Source organism: Elephas maximus, chromosome 23, assembly GCF_024166365.1.
Source record: "Elephas maximus indicus isolate mEleMax1 chromosome 23, mEleMax1 primary haplotype, whole genome shotgun sequence".
NCBI classification, from domain to species: Eukaryota; Metazoa; Chordata; class Mammalia; order Proboscidea; family Elephantidae; genus Elephas; species Elephas maximus.
The window spans coordinates 46,356,992-46,378,712 of NC_064841.1; the positions used below are offsets into that span (position 1 = coordinate 46,356,992).

Consider the following 21,721-nt stretch of genomic DNA (forward strand, 5'->3'; position numbering starts at 1 on the left):
CCTGCATAGACCTGTGTGGGCTCACTCCATTGCATAGGTCCTCATTACCACACTACAACAGGGTATACACCTGAAGTCTAAGTTCAACTGTATCAGCTATAAGGTGGAGTGGGAGGTTCATGACATTTAACACTGCTCTGCTCATTAGCAAGGTCCTCACTTAAGCACATCAGGGACCTAAGGACCGGTGGTTTCACCCATATCACCTAGCCACTCATGACAAGGATCCAAGAATAAGTGCTGCCTCCCAGTCCCTACAGCCAATAGCATTGGGTACCCATACTCTGGCTGCAAAACCTACCCATCTACATGCTCCAGGGAACGGGGACACGCTTTCCTCCCAGACACTCAGGAGCAGCCGTAAGCCTCTTGCCTTACTCAGCACATGATCCCCTACTGGAGCCAGATACCTGTGCCTACGCCAATCACCCCTGTCCATCTAGAACTGTAGGTGAGAGCCTGAACCACACACTACGTGACTGACAACCTAGACACCTAAGATGAATTTATACAAGAAAAGCAAACGGACTCCTGGGTTCACATACCTAGTAAAAACTCTTAATGACCCTGGTGACAGGACATGAGAGCTTCAAATGTGACAATTATCAACTAGCTCACATGACTGGCCTATTTGGGCATATTAAAACAAGAAGCTAGAATATAGTATACAAACATAAATAAATATAATAACTTATTGATGGCTTGGAAACAACAGTCAACATCAAATCACATAAAGAGGCAGGACATGATGGCTTCAGTAAGTGAGCAAAACAAGAATCAAGAAATCTTCCGGAGGAAGATAATTTCTTGAAATTACCGGCAATAGAATTCAAAAGATGAATATACAGAGTTCTTCCTGAGATCAAGAGGGAGATCAGGAAAAATGCAGAACAAGTCGGGGAACACACAGTCAAAGCTATAGAGGAAATTAAGAAGGTTATGCAAAGCATAATGATAATTTTAATGGGCTGCAAGAATCCATAGAGAGACAGCAAACAGAAATCTAAAAGATTAACCACAAAATTTCAGAATTAGACAACTCAATATTAAGTCATAGGAGCAGTATTGAGGCAGAAAGTCAGAATTAGTGAAGTCAAAGATAAAGCACTTGACACCAACTCATTTGAGGAAAAAGCAGAAAAAAGAATTAAAAAAAAAATGAAGAAACCCCAAGAATTCTGTGAGACTCTATCATGAGGAATAACCTACGAGTGATTGGAGTACCAGAACAGGGGTAAATAACAGAAAATACACACAGAATTGCTGAAGATTTGTTGGTGGAAAACTTCCCTGATATCATGAAAGATGAGAAGGTATCTATCCAAGAAGCTGATTGAACTCCACACAATGTAGATCCCAAAAGAAAGCCACCAAGACATATTATAATCAAACTTAAAAAACCAAAGGTAAAAAGAGAGTTTTAAGAGTGGCTAGGGATAAACAAAAAGTCATCTACAAAGGAGAGTCAAGAAGAGGAAGCTTGGACTACTCAGCAGAAACCATGCAGGCAAGAAGGCAATGGGATGACATATATAAAGCCTTGAAGGAAAACACCTGGCAGCCAAGAATTATATACCCAACAAAACTCCCAACCATGACAGTGAAATTAGGGCATTTCCACATAAACAGAAGTTAAAGGAATTTGTAAAAACCAAACCAAAATTAAAAGAAATACTGAATGGAGACTTCTGGTTAGAAAATCAGTAATATCAGATAATAACAGAAGACTAGAACACAGGATAGAATAACCAGGTATCAACCCAGAAAGGGAAGTCACAAATAAAGCTAAAACACTGAAAATAGGGAAACAGAGACATCAATATGTAAAAGATGACAACATTAAAACAAAACATAGGGATTAAATGTAGTCACAGATCTTTCATATGGAGAAGAAGTCAAGGTGTTGTAAAGAAACAAAAGATTGTTTAAACTTAGAAAAATCGAGGTAAATATTCAGGTATCCACAAAGGAAACTAACAATCCTACACATCAAAATAAAAACCATAAAGACTCAGTAAATACAAAATCAAGAACAATGAAAAGAAAATACATAAAGAAAAATGACTCAGCTCAGAAAATTAAGTGGAAAAAAGAAAGTGTCAACAACACACACCAAAAAAATACATGAAGGCGGGGCCAAGATGACTGACTAGGTAGAAGCTACAGCGGATCCCTCTTACAACAAAGACTCAGAAAAACAAGTGAATCGAGCACATATATGACAATCTACAAGCCCTGACCATCAAACACAGAACTAAGGAGCTGACCTGAGTGACAGGGGAGCAAAAAGCCACACTCTGAAGCGGCAACCGCTTCTGGAACCAGCGTTCCGTGCCACAGCCTTGAGCCTTTGCGGTTCCCTGGTGCCAGAGTGGTGGGGCTGATCACGGCTTCCTGAGGCGGCGCAAGCAAGGGACGCAGCCCTCGCGCCCTGAAGTAACCTCGGCGGAAACCCAGCCAGCCCACACAGGCTGCACAACGACTCAGTTGACAAGAGAAGGAGAAATCGCAGGGAAGGCAGGGATTGGTTTTGGAGCCTGGAGTGCAGCGTCCCAGCCAGAAAACCTTGGCACTGGGCTTTGGACTAGGAGCGGAGGAACTGATCACAGCTTCCTGAGACAGCACAAGCACAGGACGAAGGCCTGACCTTTGAGGACAATCTCGACCCAGCCAGCTGGCGCACACAGGCTACACGGCCCTCTGGAATCTCAGATAAAACAGTCATCACCAAGCAAGATAAGTAACTGTCTATATTGCCAGCACACTACTCTTCTTTGGTGAAGTGCCTGTTCATATCTTTTGCTCATTTTTTAACTGGGTTATTTGTCTTTTTGTTGTTGAGTTTTTGCAGTATCATATAGATTTTAGAGGTCAGAAGCTGATAGGAAATGTCATAAAAAAGCTAACACTTTTTCCCAGTCTGTATGTAATCTTTTTACTCTTTTGGTGAAGTCTTTGGATGAGCATAGGTGTTTGATTTTTAGGAGCTCCCCGGTATCTAGTTTCTCTTCTGGTGTTTGTACATTGTTAGTAATGATTTGTATACTGTTTATGCCATGTATTAGGGCTTCTAGCATTGTTCCTATTTTTTATTCCATAATCTTCAGCATTTTAGATTTTATAGTTAGGTCTTTGATCCATTTTGAATTTGTTTTTTGTGCGTGGTGTGAGGTGTGGGTCTTGTTTCATTTTTTTGCAGATGGGTATCCAGTTATGTCAGCACCATTTGTTAAAGAGACTGTCAACTGTCTTTTCCTCATTTAACTGACTTTGGGCCTTTCTCAAATCAAATATCAGCTGCTCATATGTGGATGGATTTATGTCTGGATTCTCAATTCTGTTCCACTGGTCTATGTATCTGTTGTTGTACCAGCACCAGGCTGTTTTGACTACTGTGGTGGTATAATAGGTTCTAAAATCAGGTACAGTGAGGCCTCCCACTTTGTTCTTCTTTTTCAGTAATGCTTTACTTGTCTGGGGCCTCTTTCCTTTCCCCTTCCATATGAAGTTGGTTATTTGTTTCTCAATCTCATAAAAAAATGTCGTTGGAATCTGAATCAAAATTCCATTGTATCTACAGATCTCTTTTGGTAGAATAGATATTTTTACAATGTTAAGTTTTCCTATCCATGAGCAAGGTATGTTTTTCCACTTATGTAGGTCTGTTTTGGTTTCTTGCAGTAGTGTCATGTACTTTTCTTTGTATAAGGCTTTTACATCTCTGGTAAGATTTATTCCTAAGTATTTTATCTTCTTGGGGGCTATTGTAAATGGTATTGATTTGGTGATTTCCTCTTCGATATTCTTTTTGTTGTTATAGAGGAATCCAACTAATTTCTGTATGTTTATCTTGTATCCTGACACTCTACTGAACTCTTCTATTAGTTTCAGTAGGTTTCTTGAGGATTCCTTAGGGTTTTCTGTGTATATGATCATGTCATCTGCAAATAAAAATTCTTTTGCTTCTTCCTTGCCAATCTGGATGCCCTTTATTTCTTTATCTAGCCTAACTGCTCTGGCTAGGACCTCAGGCACAATGCTGAATAAGAGTCGTGATAAAGGGCATCCTTGTCTGGTTCCCAGTCTCAAGGGGAATCCTTTCAGACTCTCTCCATTTAGAATGATGTTGGCTATTGGCTTTGCGCACTGGGTTTTTTTTGGCTTTGTATAAATGTCCTTTTTTATGTTGAGGAATTTTCCTTCTATTCCTATTTTGCTGAGAGTTTTTATCATGAATGTGTGTTGTACTTTGTCAAATGCCTTTTCTGCATCAGTTGATAAGATCATGTGGTTCTTGTCTTTTGTTTTGTTTATATGATGGATTACATTAATTGTTTTTCTAATGTTGAACCATCCCTGCATACCTTGTATGAATCTCACTTGGCCATCGTGAATTTTTTTTTTTTTTGGATATGGTGTTGAATTCTATTGGCTAGAATTTTTTTTGAAGATTTTTGCATGTAAGTTCGTGAGGGATATAGGTCCATAATTTTCTTTTTTTGTGTGATGTTCTTACCTGGTTTTGGTATCAGGGATATGCTGGCTTCATAGAATGAGTTTGGGAATATTCCATCCATTTCTATGCTCTGAGATACCTTTAGTATTAGTGGTGTTAACTCTTCTCTGAAAGTTCAGTAGAAGTCTGCAGTGAAGCCATACCAGCCAGGATTGATTTTTTTTTTTTTGGCGGGAGTTTTTTGATTACCTTTTCAATCTCTTATTTTGTTATGGGTTTCTTCAGTTGTTCTACCTCTGTTAGTTTAGGTAAGTAGTGTGTTTCTAGAAATTCATCCATTTCTTCTAGGTTTTCAAATTTGTTAGAGTACAATTTTTCATAGTAATCTGATAAGTTTCTTTTAATTTCAGCTGGGTCTGCTGTGATATCGCCCATCTCATTTCTTATTCGGGCTATTTCCTTTCTCTCCTCTTTTTTTTTTTAAATCATTTTGGCCAAAAGTTTATCAATTTTGCTAAATTTTTCAAGGAACCAGCTTTTGATATTGTTAATTGCTTTTCTGTTCTCTATTTCATTTAATTCTGCTATAAAAAATTCTGCTATAATTTTTATTATTTGCTTTCTTCTGGTTCCTGAAGTGTTTTTGTTGTTCTTGTTGCTCTCTATTTGTTCAAGTTGTAGGGATAATTCTTTGATTTTGACCCTTTCTTCTTTTTGTACGTGTGCATTTATTGATATAAGTTGACCTCCAAGCACTGTTTTAGCTGTATCCCAAACGTTCTGATAGGAAGTATTTTCATTCTCATTGGATTCTATGAATTTCTTTATTTTATCCCTGGGTTAGTGGAGCTGGCTGATTATCTTTTCCCCCAGTTGTGAATTTATTCCTCTTCCATGGCTGGGAGAATGGCTCAGATTGCTCAGCAGGGCATATCTCAGGCCCAGGGAAACTGACAGTCACTGAAGCTGGCTTGGGGGCTGGGGGCACAGTAAAATATATGCAAGAACTTAGCTTTTGCCCAGAGCATCATTCTTCTTTGGTTCCAGAGGTGTGAGTAGGCTGTGCAGCTGGCTGTTTCTCCCTGAGGAAACTGCAGCTGAAGACTACCACCAGCCCACCACAGTCACTCCTGCGAATGGTGCCTGAGGGTTCCTGGTGATTCAGGTCCAGCAACTCCTCTCTGCTTCTGAACCGTCTCTCTCTCTCCCTCTGCTGCTCAGTCTGTTTTCTAACTTTGCCTTTGATGTTCAGGGCTCCTACGTTGTCATAAATATAATCTTTTCACTTGTTTTTTCAGGTCTTCATTGTAAGAGGGATCACCGGAAGCGTCTGACTACTCCACCATCTTGACCCCACCCTTGTTTGATTTCTTGGTGGCTACATTCATGGCCATTAATTGTGATTCCAAGTAAAATGAAATCCTTGACGCCTTCATCCTTTCTCCGTTTATCATGGTGATGCTTATTGGTCCAGTTGTGAGGATTTTTGTTTTCTTTATCTTGAGATGTAATCCATACTGAAAGCTAAAGTCTTTGATCTTCATCAGTAAGTTCAAGTCCTCTTTGCTTTCAGCAAGCAAGGTTGTGCCATCTGCATATTGCAGGTTGTTTATGAGTTTTCTTCCAATAATGATGCTGCATTCTTAGTCATATAGTCCAGTTACAGATTATTTGTTCAGCATACATACTGAATAATTACGATAACAGGATACAACCATGGCACACACCATTCCTGATTTTATACCATGAAGTATCCTCTTGTTCTGTTCAAACGACTGCTTATTGGTCTTTGTACAGGTTTCACATGAGCATAATTGTTCTGGAATTCCCATCTTTTGTAATGTTCTCCATAATTTGTTATGATCCACACAGTAGAATGCCTTTGCATAGTCAATGAAACACAGGTAAACACCTTTCTGATATTCTTTCCTTTAACCCAAGATCCATCTGACATCAGCAATGATATCCCTGGTTCCATGTCCTCTTCTGAATCCGGCTTGAATTTCTGGCAGTTCACTATCGATATAAAGCTGCAACCATTTTTTAATTATCTTCACCAAAGTTTTACTTATGTGTGGTATTAATTATACTGTTTGATAACTTCCACATTCTGTTGGATCACCTTTCTTTGAAATGGGCACAAATATGGATCTCTTCCTGTCAGTTGACCAGGTAGCTGCTTTCAAATTTCTTGGCATAGACAAGTGACTGTTTCCAGTGTTGTATTCATTTGTTAATACATCTCAATTGGTATTCTGTCAATTTCTGGAGCCCTGTTTTTCATCAATGCCTTTGGTGCAGCTTGGACTTCTTCCTTCAATATCATCAGTTCTTGAAGTGGTTCAACGTTGATCAATTTTTTTGGTACAGTGACTCTGTATATTCCTTTCATCTGCTTCTGATGCTTCCTGAGTTGTTTAATATTTTCCCCATAGAATCTTTCAATATTGTAACTAGAGGCTTGAATTTTTTCTTTGGTTTCTTCAGCTTGAGAAATTCTGAGTATGTTCTTTTCTTTTGGTTTTCTATCTCCAGATCTTTGCACATGTCATTATAATACTTTGTTTTGTCAAGCAGCCCTTTGAAATCTTCTGTTCAGGTTTTTTACTTCATCATTTCTTCTGTTCACTTTAGCTACTCTACCTTCAAGAGCAAGTTTTAGAGTCTCTTTCTGACATCCATTTTGGTCTTTTCCTTCTTTCCTCCCTTTTTAATGACCTTTTTCTTTCCTTGATGTCATCCCACAAATTATCTGTTTTTGGCATGGACAAGTGACTCTTTCCAGCATTGTATCCATTTATTGAAACATCATTAGTGTTCAATGTATCAAAAGTATCTTTGAGATGGTCTCTAAATTCAGGTGGGATATACTGAAGGTCGTACTTTGGCTCTTGTGGACTTGCTTTCATTTTCTTCAGCTTCAACTTGAACTTGCATATGAGCAGTTGATGGTCTGTTCCACAGTCAGCCCCTGGCCATGTTCTGTCTGATGATTTGTTGTACTGTGGTGTTTTGTGTGTTGCTATGATGCTGGAAGCTATGCCACCGGTATTTCAAATAACAGCAGGATCATTCCTGGTGGGCAGGTTTCAGTGTCGCTTCCAGACTAAGACAGACTAGGAAGAAAGACTTCAGGATCTACTTCTTTAAAAAACTGGCCAGTGAAAACCTTATTAATGGTAGCGGAACAATGTCTGATATGATGCCAGAAGATGAGCCCCTCTGGTTGGAAGGCACTCAAATTATGACTAGAGGAGGGCTGCCTCCTCAAAGTAGAGTTGACCTTAATGACATGGATGGAGTAAAGCTTTTGAGACCTTCATTTGATGTGTCAAGACTCAAAAGAGAAGAAACAGCTGCAAACATCCATTAATAATCAGAATGTGGAATGTAGGAATTATGAATTTAGGAAAATTGGAAGTTGTCAAACATGAAATGGAATGCTTAAAGATCTGTATCCTAGGCATTAGTGAGATGAAATTGGCCATTTTAAATCGACAATCATATGGTCTAGTATGCCAGGAACAATAAACTGAAGAGGAACTACATCGTATTCACTGTTGAAAAGAACACTTTAAAATCTATCCTCTTGACCAAGGCAAAGTCATAGAAGCTTCCAAGATATAACTAAACACCTTGATGGACCTAGTTGCTGGAGCTGAGGGCTGGGGACCATGCTGTCTGGAGACATCTAAGTCAACTGGCATAACATACTACATAAAGAAAATGTTCTACTTCCTACTTTGGTGAGTAACATTTGGGGTCTTAAAAGCTTGCGAGTGGCCATCTAAGATATAACTAGCGGTCTCTTCCCATCTAGAGCAAAGGTGAGTGAAGAAAACCAAAGACCCAAGGGAGCAATTAGTCCAAAGGACAAATGGACCACACCACCACAGCTGCCACCAGCCTAAGCCCAGAGGAACTAGAGGGTGCCCGGCTACCACTATTGACTGCTCTGACAGGGATCACAATAGAGAGTCCTGGAGAGGGTGGGAGAAGGATGTAGAACAGAAAATCAAATTCATAAAAGAAGACTAGACTTACTGGCCTGAGACTAGAGGAACCCCCGAGATTATGGCCCTAAGACACCCCTCTGATTTGGAACCACAGTCATTCCTGGGAACCACTTTCCAGCCAAACAACAGACAGGCCTAAAAAAAATAACACCAGAAAGGAACTTGCTCCATAGAACAATCAATTATACCAGACCAAAGAGGTGCCCAAAAGCTAAGATGAGAAGGCAGAAAGGGACAGGAAAACCAGATAAAAGGAAATGGGGAAACCAGGGCAGAAATGGGAAGAAGGCTGTCATGGAACACTTTGTGTACAATTTTTTGAATGGGATACTAATTTGCTCTGTAAACTTTCACCTAATACACAATATTTTTTTAAAAGTTACCTAGATAGACAGACAGACACGGATAGATAGATGGATGATAGGTAGATAGGTAGGTAGATGATAGATAGATGACAGATGATAGATGATACATAGACAGACAGATAGACAGACAGATCAGTTTTAAAAAAGTAGTATATAAATGCAAGATAATTCCTTGTAGCCTTCTTACAAGGTTATTTAATAAGAAATGGTTGAAAATAAATAGCTAAAACTTATAAAGTCACCTGGAAATGGAAATGTCATCTAATTTCATCAGTGATTTGAATACTATTCCTTCTTCTTTGAACTTAGCGCGAAGAAACTGTAGTACAAGAAATGTGGCAATCAGGTCCAGGAGACATTCTTGTCCCTTTATACCTAAAAGGAAAAAAAAAAAACTCCTTACGTCTGTTTGAAACTGCATCTCACATTGTGTCCATTTATAAAAGTCCTATTAAAAAATTACAATACTATTAAACCTTAAAGTAATAGCAGATCATAAACTCTGTAATACTCCTCAAGGCCCTTAACTAGCCTGCTGTTGAAATAGAAAATTAGGAAGACTGGAACATGTGCTATCATATTATACTGAAGGTTTTTAGGAAACTATATCCAGAGCTCACCTCCCTCGACAAATTCAATAACCAGTAGGCATGAAGTATGATGAAAGAAAGTTTGTTTCTAAGCTCTTGCTACAAACAGCTCAGAAGAATAAACTTTAAATATACAATAGATATGGCCGATTATGGAAACCCTCGTGGTGTAGCTGTTAAGTGCTACAGCTGCTAATCAAAATGTCAGCAGTTCAAACCCACCAGGCACTCCTTGGAAACTCTATGGGGCAGTTCTACTCTGGTCTATAGGGCCACTATGAGTCAGAATCAACTTGATGACAATGGATTTGGTTTGGTTTTTTCCTATGGCTGATTATACCAGTGTATCAAATTATTTCTAGTGAATAGTACCTAAACAGTGCTATTTAACAAATCAAGATATTTACTATATTATGAAATACAAAACTGAAAATGAATGTTTTGATATAGTGAACCCAGAAATTAACAATCCATTTCTATTTCTAAAACAATGCAAGTCACATTTAAAATCGCTTTAAAATATAAAATAGTTCCAAAATAGTTATATTCCCAATTCCTATTTCATCAAGTTAATTTTATTCAAATTTTTCCCATCTATCTTCATTATCAGTAGTGTCACAGTGAGTCTTCCAATTGGTAAATCATCTTTATTTCTATCTAATGTGTTTGGCATAAAGCACTGTTTGTATTACTATCACACAGCCACTTAATGTATTGTTTTATTTGATTATGAAATAGTTTAAGTACACAAAAATGTAAACGGAATAGTATGATGACTAGTCCCCCTTTGTATCTCTCCTCCAATCCATTTCCCTCCCCTCTCTCTTCAAAGAGACCACTCAGAAATACTGTTCTGATTTTGAGAATTACATTTTCATGATGTACATTGCTCTTGAAATAGGCTCATTAAACAATATTCAGTAAAAACAAAAAAACAGAATATTCAGTGTTTATGATTTCTAATTCCTATTCCCAGGATTACTTCATAAACTTGTGCTGAACTTCTTTTACTCACCTTTTTAGGATTTCTGTCCTACAGCTTCTGTATGTACCCAATATCAGCATGAATTAAGGTCGTTTTAGGCTGACTACCTTCTTTAATAGACACTGTGTTATTCAAAATAAAGTAATTGAGGCAATACCTTACAGCATGAAATACATATAAAAACTCAAATATGTTATGACTTCTTTTCTGAGTGAGAATTTTTTTTTTTTAAAGCAACCATAACAAAACCCTTGCCTTATAATTGCTATATTGTTGTCAGGTGCCATGCAGTCGGTTCCAACTCATAGCAACCCTATGTACAACAGAATGAAACATCGCCCAGTCCTGCACCATCCTCGCAATCATTTTATGTTTGAGCCCATTGTTGCAGCTACTGTGTCAATTCATCTCATTGAGGGTCTTCCTCTTTTTTGCTGACTCTCTACTTTACCAAGCATGATGTCCTTCTCCAGAGACCGGTCCCTCCTGATAGCATGTCCAAAGTACGTGAGATGAAGTTGCACCATCCTCGCTTCTAAGGAGCATTCTGGCTGTACTTCTTCCAAGACAGATTTGTTCATCCCTCCAGCAGTTTAGGGTATATTCAATATTCTTTGCCAACACCATAATTCAAATGCATCAGTCCTTCTTCAGTATTCTTTATTCATTGCCCAGCTTTTGCCTGCATGTGAGGCGACTGAAAATACTATGGCTTGGGTCAGGCACACCTTAGTTCTCAAAGTGACATGTTTGCTTTGGAACACATTAAAGATGTCTTTTGCAGCAGATCTGTCCAACGCAATTCGTCGTTTGATTTCTTGATGGCTACTTCCCTGGGCATTGATTGTAAATCCAAGTAAAATGAAATCCTTGACAACTTCATTATTTTCTCCAATTATCATGATGTTGCTCATTGCTCCAGATGTGAGGATTTTTGTTTTTTTTATGTTGGGGTATAATCCAAACTGAAGTCTTCAGTCTTCATCAGTAAGTCCTTCAAGTCCTCTTTGCTCTCAGCAAGCAAGGTTGTGTCATCTGCATATGGCGGGTCGCTAATGAATCCTCCTCCAATCCTGATGCCGGATTCTTCTTCATATAGTCAAGCTTCTCAGATTATTTGCTCAGCATACATACTGAAAAGTATGGTGAAAAGATACAACCCTGACGCACACCTTTCCTAACCTTAAACCACGTGACAACAGTCGAACAACAGTCTATGTATAGACCAAGCACAATTAAGTGTTCAGGAATTTCCATTCTTCATGTTATCCTAATTTGTTATGATCTACACAGTAGAATGCCTTTGCATAGTAAATAAAACACAGGTAAACATATTGTAATTAAGATAATTAACTGTCTTATAATTAAGAATATACAATTACTTTTTTGAGTAAAGACCAAAGGGACTTGTGCATAATATGAATATATCTGTACAAACACCATTAATTTTATGTCACTGAAATAGCCAAAACAGCTTCTAAGATGAGAGGGATTTTATTAAGTGACATCATTCTTCTAATTTAGAATAACTGAATAAATCTTTAGTAAAACGAAACTACAAAATTAATCCATTATCCCACAAAAGAAAATCATTGGAGACAAATAAAAAGGAGTTTAATTAGCGAGTTCTCTTTTTTTAGGCTAATATTTAAATGATAATAATAAGCAACACAACTCCATTTAAGAATACCATCAATGATAAAATCATGAAACAATGTATTAGAGTAATTTAAAAAACAAATTCAGGTGGTAAAGGAGAGATAAAAGAGAAACAAAAAGACAAAAAAAGTTGGATAGAGAGATATGAAAACAACTCGAAAAAATCAGACAGCTTGGGACTACATATAGGGAAAAAGGAGCAGAAAAGCACACACCACCAGAAAAATACCATGGGTAATATAAGTAAGACAGGGAAAATCCATATATAGGATATATCCGTAAAGAAATCTCATCTTAACTTTTAACATTGAACTCCCTAGTTTCCTCTTATTTTTCTAGTCCTTCTTTCTCAGTCTTTTTTGCTGTTTCCTGCTCTGCCTGGCCACTAAATATTGGTGTTCACCAAGGATAGCCCTAAGCCCTCTTCTCTGCTCTAGGTATGCTTTCTTTAGTTGATCTTACCTAGACACATGGCTTTAAATACCACTAATTTTCCAACTCTGACCTCTTCCCTCAGCTCTAGCCTCACATATCCAAGTATGCATTTCCCTCGAATGTCTAACAGGCATCTCAAACTTAAAGTGTCCAAAATACAATTCCAAATATTAGTGTTTCTAAGGCTCAGCTACAGGTGATGTTTTCTCTTTCCATGTTCTAGCCTGAAATCCTCGCTCTTACGCTAACTATTCATACCTGATTCTTCCTCGAAAACACATCTCAAATCTTCCCAATTACACAATTCAATTTTTTAAAAGATTATTGTTATTGTTTGCCATCAAGTCACCTCGTACTCACAGTGACCCCATGTACAACAAAACAAAACTCTGCCTGCCCTGCTCCACCTTCATGATTGTTGGCATGCTTCAGTCCATTGTTGCAGCTACTGTGCCAATACATCTCACCAAAAATGATGTCCCCCTCTAATAACTGGTCTGTCCTGATGACATGTCCAGAATAAGTAAGTAGAAGTCTGTGATCCACAGGGTTTTCATTAGCTAACATTTGGAAGTAGATTGCCAGGCCTTTCTTCCTAATCTTAGTCTGGAAGCTCTGCTAAAATATGCACCATAGATGACCCTGCTGGAATTTGAAATACCAGTGGCATAGCTTTCAGCATCATACCAACCACAGTATGACAAACTGACAAACAGGTTGGTGAATGTAATTAATGCTAATAAATTGTACACTTAGAAATGGTTAAAAGGGCAAATTTTATATTATACAAATTTTAGCATAAAAAAAAAGAACCTAGCAGAAAAAAATAACCTACAAATGGAATTGCTAGGTTAAAGAAAAGGTTTATGTTTAGCTTTATAAGAAACTACCAGACAACATTTTCACCGTTAACAATGTATTTTATTTTCCCACCAGCAATGTATGCAAGTTCCAGTTGCTCCATAACTTTACCAAGATTTTATTTTTTCAATCTTTTTTTAATTTTAGGCATTCTGGTTGGTTTGTAGTAGTATCTCGCTGTAGTTTTTTATTTTCCTGATGAATACTTTTTCATGTGCTTGTTGGCCATTTGTAACTATTTTGTGAAGTATCTGTTCAAATATTTTGCTCATATTTGTCTTTTTATTTTTGAGTTTCTGTATATCTTGGGTATCAGTGCTTTGTCAGATACATGTTTTGTGAATGTTTCTCCCAATCAATGATTTGTCTATTCATTTTCTTAATGCTGAATTTGATTTTAATTTTGATGACCTCCAATTTTTTTTTTTTCTTTATGGTTCATACCTTTTGTGCATTTTCTAAAAATACCTTTGCCCACTCCAAATTCATGAAGATACTCTCCTATGTTTCCTTTTAAAAGTTTTTAATAGTTTTATATTTAGGTCTATGATCCACCTCAAATTAATTTTTGAAAACGGCATAAAGTAAGGATGAAAGTTCAGAAATCCAATCGTTCTAACATCAGATTTGAAAAAGCTTTCCCTTCTTGTTAATTTGATTGGTGTCTGCAGAAAATCAATGAACTAAATGTTAAGGTCACTTTCTGGACTTTCTATTTTCCATTGGCCTATTATTATCACCCTTATGGTAATACAAACTGTGTGTTTGACATCAGGTAATTTATACCCTCCAATTCTCTCATTCTAGTGTAAGATTATCTTGGCTATCCTAGGCCCTACTGAATTTCCATATGTATTTTAGGGTTGTCTTGTCAATTTCTACAAGAATATCCGCTGGGATTGCATTGACTCTATAGATTCATTTGAGGACAACTGACATTATTGACTTTCCTAATCCCATTATATTGAAAAAATTTTCCACTCATTAAGGTCTTTTAAAAGTTTTCTCAATAATATTGTTAGTTTTCATTGAAGAAATCCTGCACATCTTTCTTTAAATTTATTTGTATGTATTTGATGTTTTTTAATGCTACTGTAATGGTATTTTTTAAATTGCATTTTCTGATTATTTGTAGCTAGTATATTGAATTATAACTGATTTTTCATTTTGACCATGTATCAGCTTTTGTTACCTAGTTGACAGATTTTTTTTTTTTTATTTCAGTACTTTAAACCCAAACCAAACCCAATGCAGTTGAGTCAACTGCGACTTATAGCGACCCTATAGGACAGAGTAGAACCACCCCCAAAGGGTTTCCAAGGCTATAAATCTTTACAGAAGCAGACTGCCACATCCTTCTCCTGCTGAGTGCCTGGTGGGTTCGAAATACCGACCTTCCAGTTAGGAGTCAAGTGCTTTAACCACTGTACCACCAGGGCTTCCATTTCAATACTTCAGAGATGTTTCATTATTTCTAGCTTCTGTTATCTCAGGTGTGAAGTAAGATGAAATTCTCATAGATATTCTCCAGAATGTAATCTGTCCTTTTTCTCTGGGTGCTTTTAAGATTTATCTTAGGCTTTCAGCAGTCTGACTTTTGTTTCCCTAAAAACGATCTTTTTTTATTTATCTCTTTGGGGTTCTGCTGCATTTCTTGGGTCTGTGGGTTGATGTCCTTCATTAATTTTAGAAAAATTTCCACCACTATTTACACACATTAAACCATTTGATGTTCTACAAGTCCTGGATGCTCTGTTGTTGTTGTTGTTTTCCTATGCTTCAGTTTGGATAATTTTTATTGACCTATCTTTGAATTAAATGTTCATTTTTTATGTTGTATCCATATTGCTGTTAAGCCTATCCAATGAATTTTTCATTTGATTCTAATTTATAGTTTCCACCTGTCTCCTAAAACTCCCCCATTTGTTCACCGATCCTATCTTTCCTTCTGGTAAATCCTCTAATATACTTATAATAGAATTTTTAAAGTCCTTCTCTACTAATTTCAACATTGGGGACATCTGTAGATCAGCATGTACAGCTAATCATTTTTTCTCTTGATTATCAGTCACATTTTCCTGCTTCTTCATGTCTATTAAATTTTCATTCTATACTGAACAGTGAAGATTATATCTTGTAGCGATCCTGGATTATTACCTTGCTCTAAACAGTGCCAAGTTTTGTTCTGGTGGCTTCCATGAAGGCTTTGTTGAGGTTTTGTTAGGATGCACATATTTTGGTTTTGTCTTTTGTCCTAGGGCGTAGTCCTTAGTCACGAGTATGGTCTTTATGACCCTTTTTGGATTCCAACGGAAAATCTGAGCTGTCCACAAAGCCTCTCCAATTTGGTGTGACTTGAACTCCAGATTCTGCCTCTCCCCCATCTGGCAGAAGTTGAAGGTTTTGAATGATCTTTAAGGTTCCCAGCTATTGTTTTTTTCTGGATTCCTTGAAGTCACATCCTATGCATGCATAGGTCAGGGATGAGCCAAGGAACTAAGGGGAATTTTTACAGATTTCAGAGCTCCCTGCTCTGTGGCTCCCTCATCTCGAGGATTTTCATCCTTAATTTCCAGACACTCTGGTAGCCTGGCACTCAGATCCCATGTTCTCATCCTATTAGGACTGTTTCTACTTCAGTTATAACCTCCCAATGCTTCATGAACTGTGAAGTACTGTTTGGTGAGAAACTGGATAAATGTGAAGCTCACTTAGTTTGCTCCTCTTCTTTCAATGACGGTGTCCCCTCTAGCTTCTCCCTGTTTTTGGTTGCTCCTCAGGCCTTCAAACAGGTTTTTGCTGTTGTGGTTTTTATTGAGCTTTAGGTAAAAGTTTATAAATCTAGTCAGTCTCTCATATAAAAAGCCTGACACACCCCACTGTGCACTCCCAGCTACTCTCCCCTTAATGAGACACCACATTCTTCCTCTCCATGCTGTATTCCCCATGTCTATTCAACCAGCTCCTGTACCCCTCTTGCTTCTCATCTCGCCACCAGACAGGAGTCATCCACATAGTCTCATGTGTCTACTTGAGCCATGAAGTTCACTCTTCACCAGTGTCATTGTTTATCTTATAGTCTAGGCCAATCCCTGTCTGAAGAGTTAGTTTCAGGAATGGTTCCAATCCTGGGCTATCAAAAGGTCTGGCAACCATGACCAACAGGGTCCCTCCAGTCTCAGTCAGACCATTAAGGCTGGTCTTTTTACAGGAATTTAAGATCTGCATCCCACTGTTCTCCTGCTCCTTCAGGGATTTTCTGTTGTGTTTCCTGTCAGGGCAGTGATCAGTGGTAGACAGGCACCATCTAGTTCTTCCGGTCTCTGATCAGTAGTAGCCAGGCACCATGTAGTTCTTCTGGTCTCAGGCTGATAGAGTCTCTGGTTTATGTGTCCCTCTCTGTCTCTTGGGCTAATGTTAACCTTGTATCTTTGGTGTTCATTCTCCTTTGCTCCAGGTTGAGACCAATTTATGCTTGCTAAGACCCCAGACGCCTCTCACCAGAGTACAGAAGTTTTCTTAATACATTTTGTTATGCCAATTGACCTAGATGTCTCCTGAAACCACGGTCCCCAGGCCCCCATCCCTGCTACTCTGGCCTTCAAAGCGTTTTGTTGTATTCAGAAAACTTCTTTGCTTTTGGTTTCGTTCCGTTGTACTGACTATCCCTGTGTTGTGTGTTGCCCTTCCCTTCACCTAAAAAAATTTGTGTCTAGTATCTAGTTGGTAAATATCCCTCTCCCTCCTTCCCCACCCTTGTAACCATCAAAGAATATTTCTTCTGTGTTTAAACTTTATCTAGAGTTCTAATAATAGTGCTCTTATACAATATTTGTTCTTTTGCAGTTGACTAACTTAGCATGTCTTCCAGATTCCTCCATGTTATGAAATGTTTCACAGATTCATCATTGTTCTCAACCGTTTTGTGTATTATTCCATTGTGTGAATATACCATAAGTTATTTATCCACTCATCCGTTGATGGGCACCTTGGTTGCTTCCATCATTTTGCTATTATAAACAGTGCTGCAATGAACATGGGTGTGCATATATCTGTTTGTGTGAAGGGTCTTATTTCTTTAGGGTATATTCCAAGGAGTGGAATTCCTGGGTCATACGGTAGTTCTAATTGTTGCTGTTTATGGAAGTGCAAAATTGATTTCCAAAGTGGCTGTACCATTTTACATTCCCACCAGCAGTGTATAAGTGTTCCAGTCTCTCCACAACCTCTCCAACATTTATTGTGTTTTTTGGATTAATGTCAGCCTTGTTGGGGTGATATGGAATCTCGTTGTATTTTTGATTTGCATTTCTCTAATAGCTAAAGATCATGAGCATTTCTTCATGTATCTGTTAGCAGCCTGAATGTCTTCTTTGGTAAAGTGCCTGTTCATATCTTTTGACCATATTTTAATCAAGTTGACTTTTTATTGTTGAGTTTTTGCAGTATCCTGTAGATTTTAGAGATCAGAAGCTGATCATAAATGTCATAGCTAAAACCTTTTTCCCAATCTGTAGGGAACCTTTTTACTCTTTTGGGAAAGTCTTTGGATGAGCATAGGCATTTGACTTTTAGAAGCTCCCAGTTATCTAATTTCTCTTCTGGTGTTCACACTGTTAGTAATGTTTTGTATACTGTTTATGCAATGTATTAGGGCTTCTAGCATTATAGCGATTTTTTCTTCCATAATCTTTAGCATTTTAGATTTTATATTTAGGTCTTTGATCCATTTTGAGTTTGTTTTTGTGCATGGTGTGAGATATGGATCTTGTTCCATTTTTTTACAGATGGATATCCAGTTATGCCAGCATCATTTGTTAAAGAGATTGTCTTTTCCCCATTTAACAGATTTTGGGCCTTTGTCAAATATCAGCTGCTCATATGTGAATGGGCTTATGTCTGGATTCTCAATTCTGTCCCATTGGTGTATGTATCTGTTGTTGTGCCAGTACCAGGCTGTTTTGACTACTGTGGTGGTATCATATGTTCTAAAATCAGGTACAGTGAGGCCTCCCACTTTGTTCTTCTTTTTCAGTAATGCTTTACTTATCCGAGGCCTCTTTCTCTTCTGTATGAAGTTGGTGATTTGTTTCTCCATCTCATTAAAAAATGTCACTGCTATTTGGATTGGGATTGCATTGTATCTATACTTTGCTTTGGGTAGAATAAACATTTTTACAATGTTGAGTCTTCCTATCCATGGGAAAGGTATGTTGTCCCACTTATGTACGACTAAGACTCTCTTGGTTTCTTGCAGTAGTGTCTTATAGTTTTCTTTCTACAGGTCTTTTATGTCTCTGTTTAGATTTATTCCTAAGTATTTTATCTTCTTAGGGGCTACTGTAGATGGTATTGATTTGGTGATTTCCTCTTTGACATTCCCTTTGTTGATGAAGAGGAATCCAACTGATTTATATACGTTTATCTTGTATTCTGATACACTACTAAACTTTTCTATTAGTTTCAGTAGCTTTCCTGAGGACTCTTCAGGTTTTTCTGTGTAAAAGATCATGTCATCTGCAAACAGAGGTATCTTTACTTTTTCTTTGCCAATATAAAAAAAAAAAACCACTGACTCATATGGATGCCCTTTATTTCTTTATCTAGCCTAATAGCTCTGGCTAGGACCTCTAGCACAATGTTGAATAAGAATGGTGATAAAGGGCATCCTTGTCTGGTTCCTGTTCTCAAGGGGAATGCTTTCAGTCTCTCTCTGATAAGATAATGTTGGCTGTTGGCTTTGTATAAATGCCCTTAATAATGTTTAGTAATTTTCCTTCTATTCCTACTTTGCTGAGAGTTTTTATCGTGAAATGGGTGTTGGACTTTAAAACTTTTTTTTTTTTTAATATTTTGTCCAGAAATTAAAACTCTTATTGACAGAATTAGTCATATACAAGTTCTTTCACTATTCCAAGAACAAGAAGTTTCTCTTCATCCCTATTTTCATCATTCCTTTTTAGTCTAGTGCAGGTCAAACAGACTAAAAATCAGCTAACTCATCTACCCTGGATTATGAAAAGGCTGACATTTTAGAGGTGGTGGCAGTTCACTTCATCTACAAATACAGGTTAATTGCTTAATATTTATTTTATAAGAAAAATATCTTAGAACAGGACTAGCATTTGAACTTCAAGCCACTTGCTGGATGTCTAAGATCTCCTCATCCATCCCTTCATTGTCAGAAGAAGAAACTGAGATCCAGAGAGGCTGAAGTCCTTGCTCTGGAAGACAACTGGCAAGATGCTCTTCAAATTTGTTTTGTCTTCCTGGGCACAAAACTAAACTACATTTCCTAGTCCCTTTGTACCTGGATAACTAGTTCTGGCCATATTTTCTCTCTTTTCCTCCTGTCTGCCAGGTGACAGATGCCAGAGTAATCTTTTTGTATTTTTCCACCAGGGCAATTTTAAAGCTACATATTAAAGATTACAAAGCCTCAGTATGGAAGGAGTCTGGTTCTCTAAATGCTCTGTCCTTGCTGACCAATGTTTGACAGTGATGTGAGTAAAAAATAATCTATTATTGTATTAAGCTGTGTTAAACTCAGTTAAAACCAAGGTTTTCTTTTTTTTTGAGTAGTCAGTGCTACTTATGCTAATAAATTTGTGTGGTATGACTAAAATTAATCCCCTACCTTTTGCTGGTCAACAAATATAATCCCACTTATACATTAGTTACATAATTACTATTATACTATTCAAAAAAAATAATTTATAACAATTAATGTGCTGGAAAAAATAGCGACTTACCTAGAGATCGAATGCCTTTTTGTTCAAGAAAGCTGTTTAAAAAATTTGTATTAAGGTTTAATATAAATCCCAGTTCTGGAGTAAGTTTCCAGAAGCCATCCTATAAAATTAAGAAAACGAATTTAAGTCACATCATTAGAATTTCATCACATAATAAGTTTCCACTATTTCAATTCGGTTAATTGAAACATTTCTGAAAATTTTGTTACCATAAAATCAAAGCTCTTCATAGACTAGTGATACAGAATTGTTTTGAATCTCATAAACACTATGACACTAAGTATCTAAAGTCATTTAAATAAAGAAGTTCATGTGTAGAGAGTTTAAAAAATGGTATTTTCTATTTTTTTGTTTTTGTTCTAGCAATGCTTTGAACCAGTGTGTCAGACTTTTAAATATCATTATCTCTTTTGTTCAACATAAAAAAATTGGCCTTCAGAGTCTAAAACTTGAAAATTGTACTTTTCTAAATATAAAATTTAATATTGAACATGCTTTTTGAAACTACATATATACTTCCCTGTATCTACCATCTCCTGTCCTCCTCAGCTAAGAGCCACTACTTCAAAGACTGATCTTTATCACATGCTCATGAAAGCATGGTAAGCCTGAAGATGGCGATCCTAACCTTGAAGGAGATAGACCGAGGTCTTAGGGAAACTAACATAGGAAGCAGAAATGAGGATGCAGTCATAAGCAGGTGCACAGGTTAAAGGATCTATGCCAAGAACTTTAAAAAATAAGAACATGAATAATACGTGCCAACCCAAATTGAACTAATGTCAGGTACACTTTTTTTTATCTTTTCAGCAACTTCTTATGTAAGGATTATTATTACACTCACTTTGCAGATGAAGACACAAGGTCCAGAAAGGTGAAATTAACTTGTTTAAAGTCACACTGCTGATACGCAGCAGAACCAGGATTTAAAATCCAATAGTATGGCTCTAGGGCCCACAATCTTGACTAACTGCTATACTCCTTCCCACACTGCTTTTATGTACATTATCTCATGTAAGGAAAGCTGGGCAGCTGTTATTATCCTGTTTAAACATCACAAACATTCTAGGAGGCAGACACTATTACTATCCCCATAATATGGATGAAGAAATTGAAACTCAAAAACGTTATCTGACTTGCCTAAAATCAAAAGTGGTAGGGCTGGGACTCAGACTTAGTCTTATCATACTAAATCAAGCTGCCTTTTCACTTTACTATTTAAAATAAATAAATAAATAAATAAACAAACAAATAAATAAATAAATAAATAAATAGAGATGTGAGATTGGGCCTTGGTTTTTATAGGCTGTTTATTAGCTTAACAAAAGAAATAATAAGTTCTAACCACAATTATACTAAATCATATCTATATTTCAAAGACATTATGTAGAAATTATTTAGGCTATACTTCCAGCACTTGCGCTTTACTTCCAAAAGGAAATTTACATAAATTTCAATTCATCAGTTTTTTAGCTTACTCTATGACCTGTGCAGGGATGTTAATGTTCAACTAAGGAATATTAGCGTGCACTAGAATGATGTTTCAGATTAACACTTAACAGAGAAACACCAGTCAAATACATCACGAAGTACATTTTTTAG

The 21,721-nt window shown here is 37.2% G+C and overlaps 1 protein-coding gene across 4 annotated transcripts in view; it reads right to left on the minus strand.

The window, feature by feature from the left end:
• The window catches only part of PARP4 (poly(ADP-ribose) polymerase family member 4), a 267,433-nt gene that overhangs the window by 19,028 nt on the left and 226,684 nt on the right, over positions 1-21,721 (minus strand). For all 4 annotated transcript variants that reach the window (XM_049867551.1, XM_049867549.1, XM_049867548.1 and 1 more), the window contains 2 exons: positions 20,120-20,219; positions 9,080-9,212 (listed from right to left, as the gene is read on the minus strand). In XM_049867551.1, coding sequence (XP_049723508.1) covers positions 9,080-9,212; positions 20,120-20,219 — 233 coding nt within the window. The remainder of the gene's footprint in view (positions 1-9,079; positions 9,213-20,119; positions 20,220-21,721) is intronic.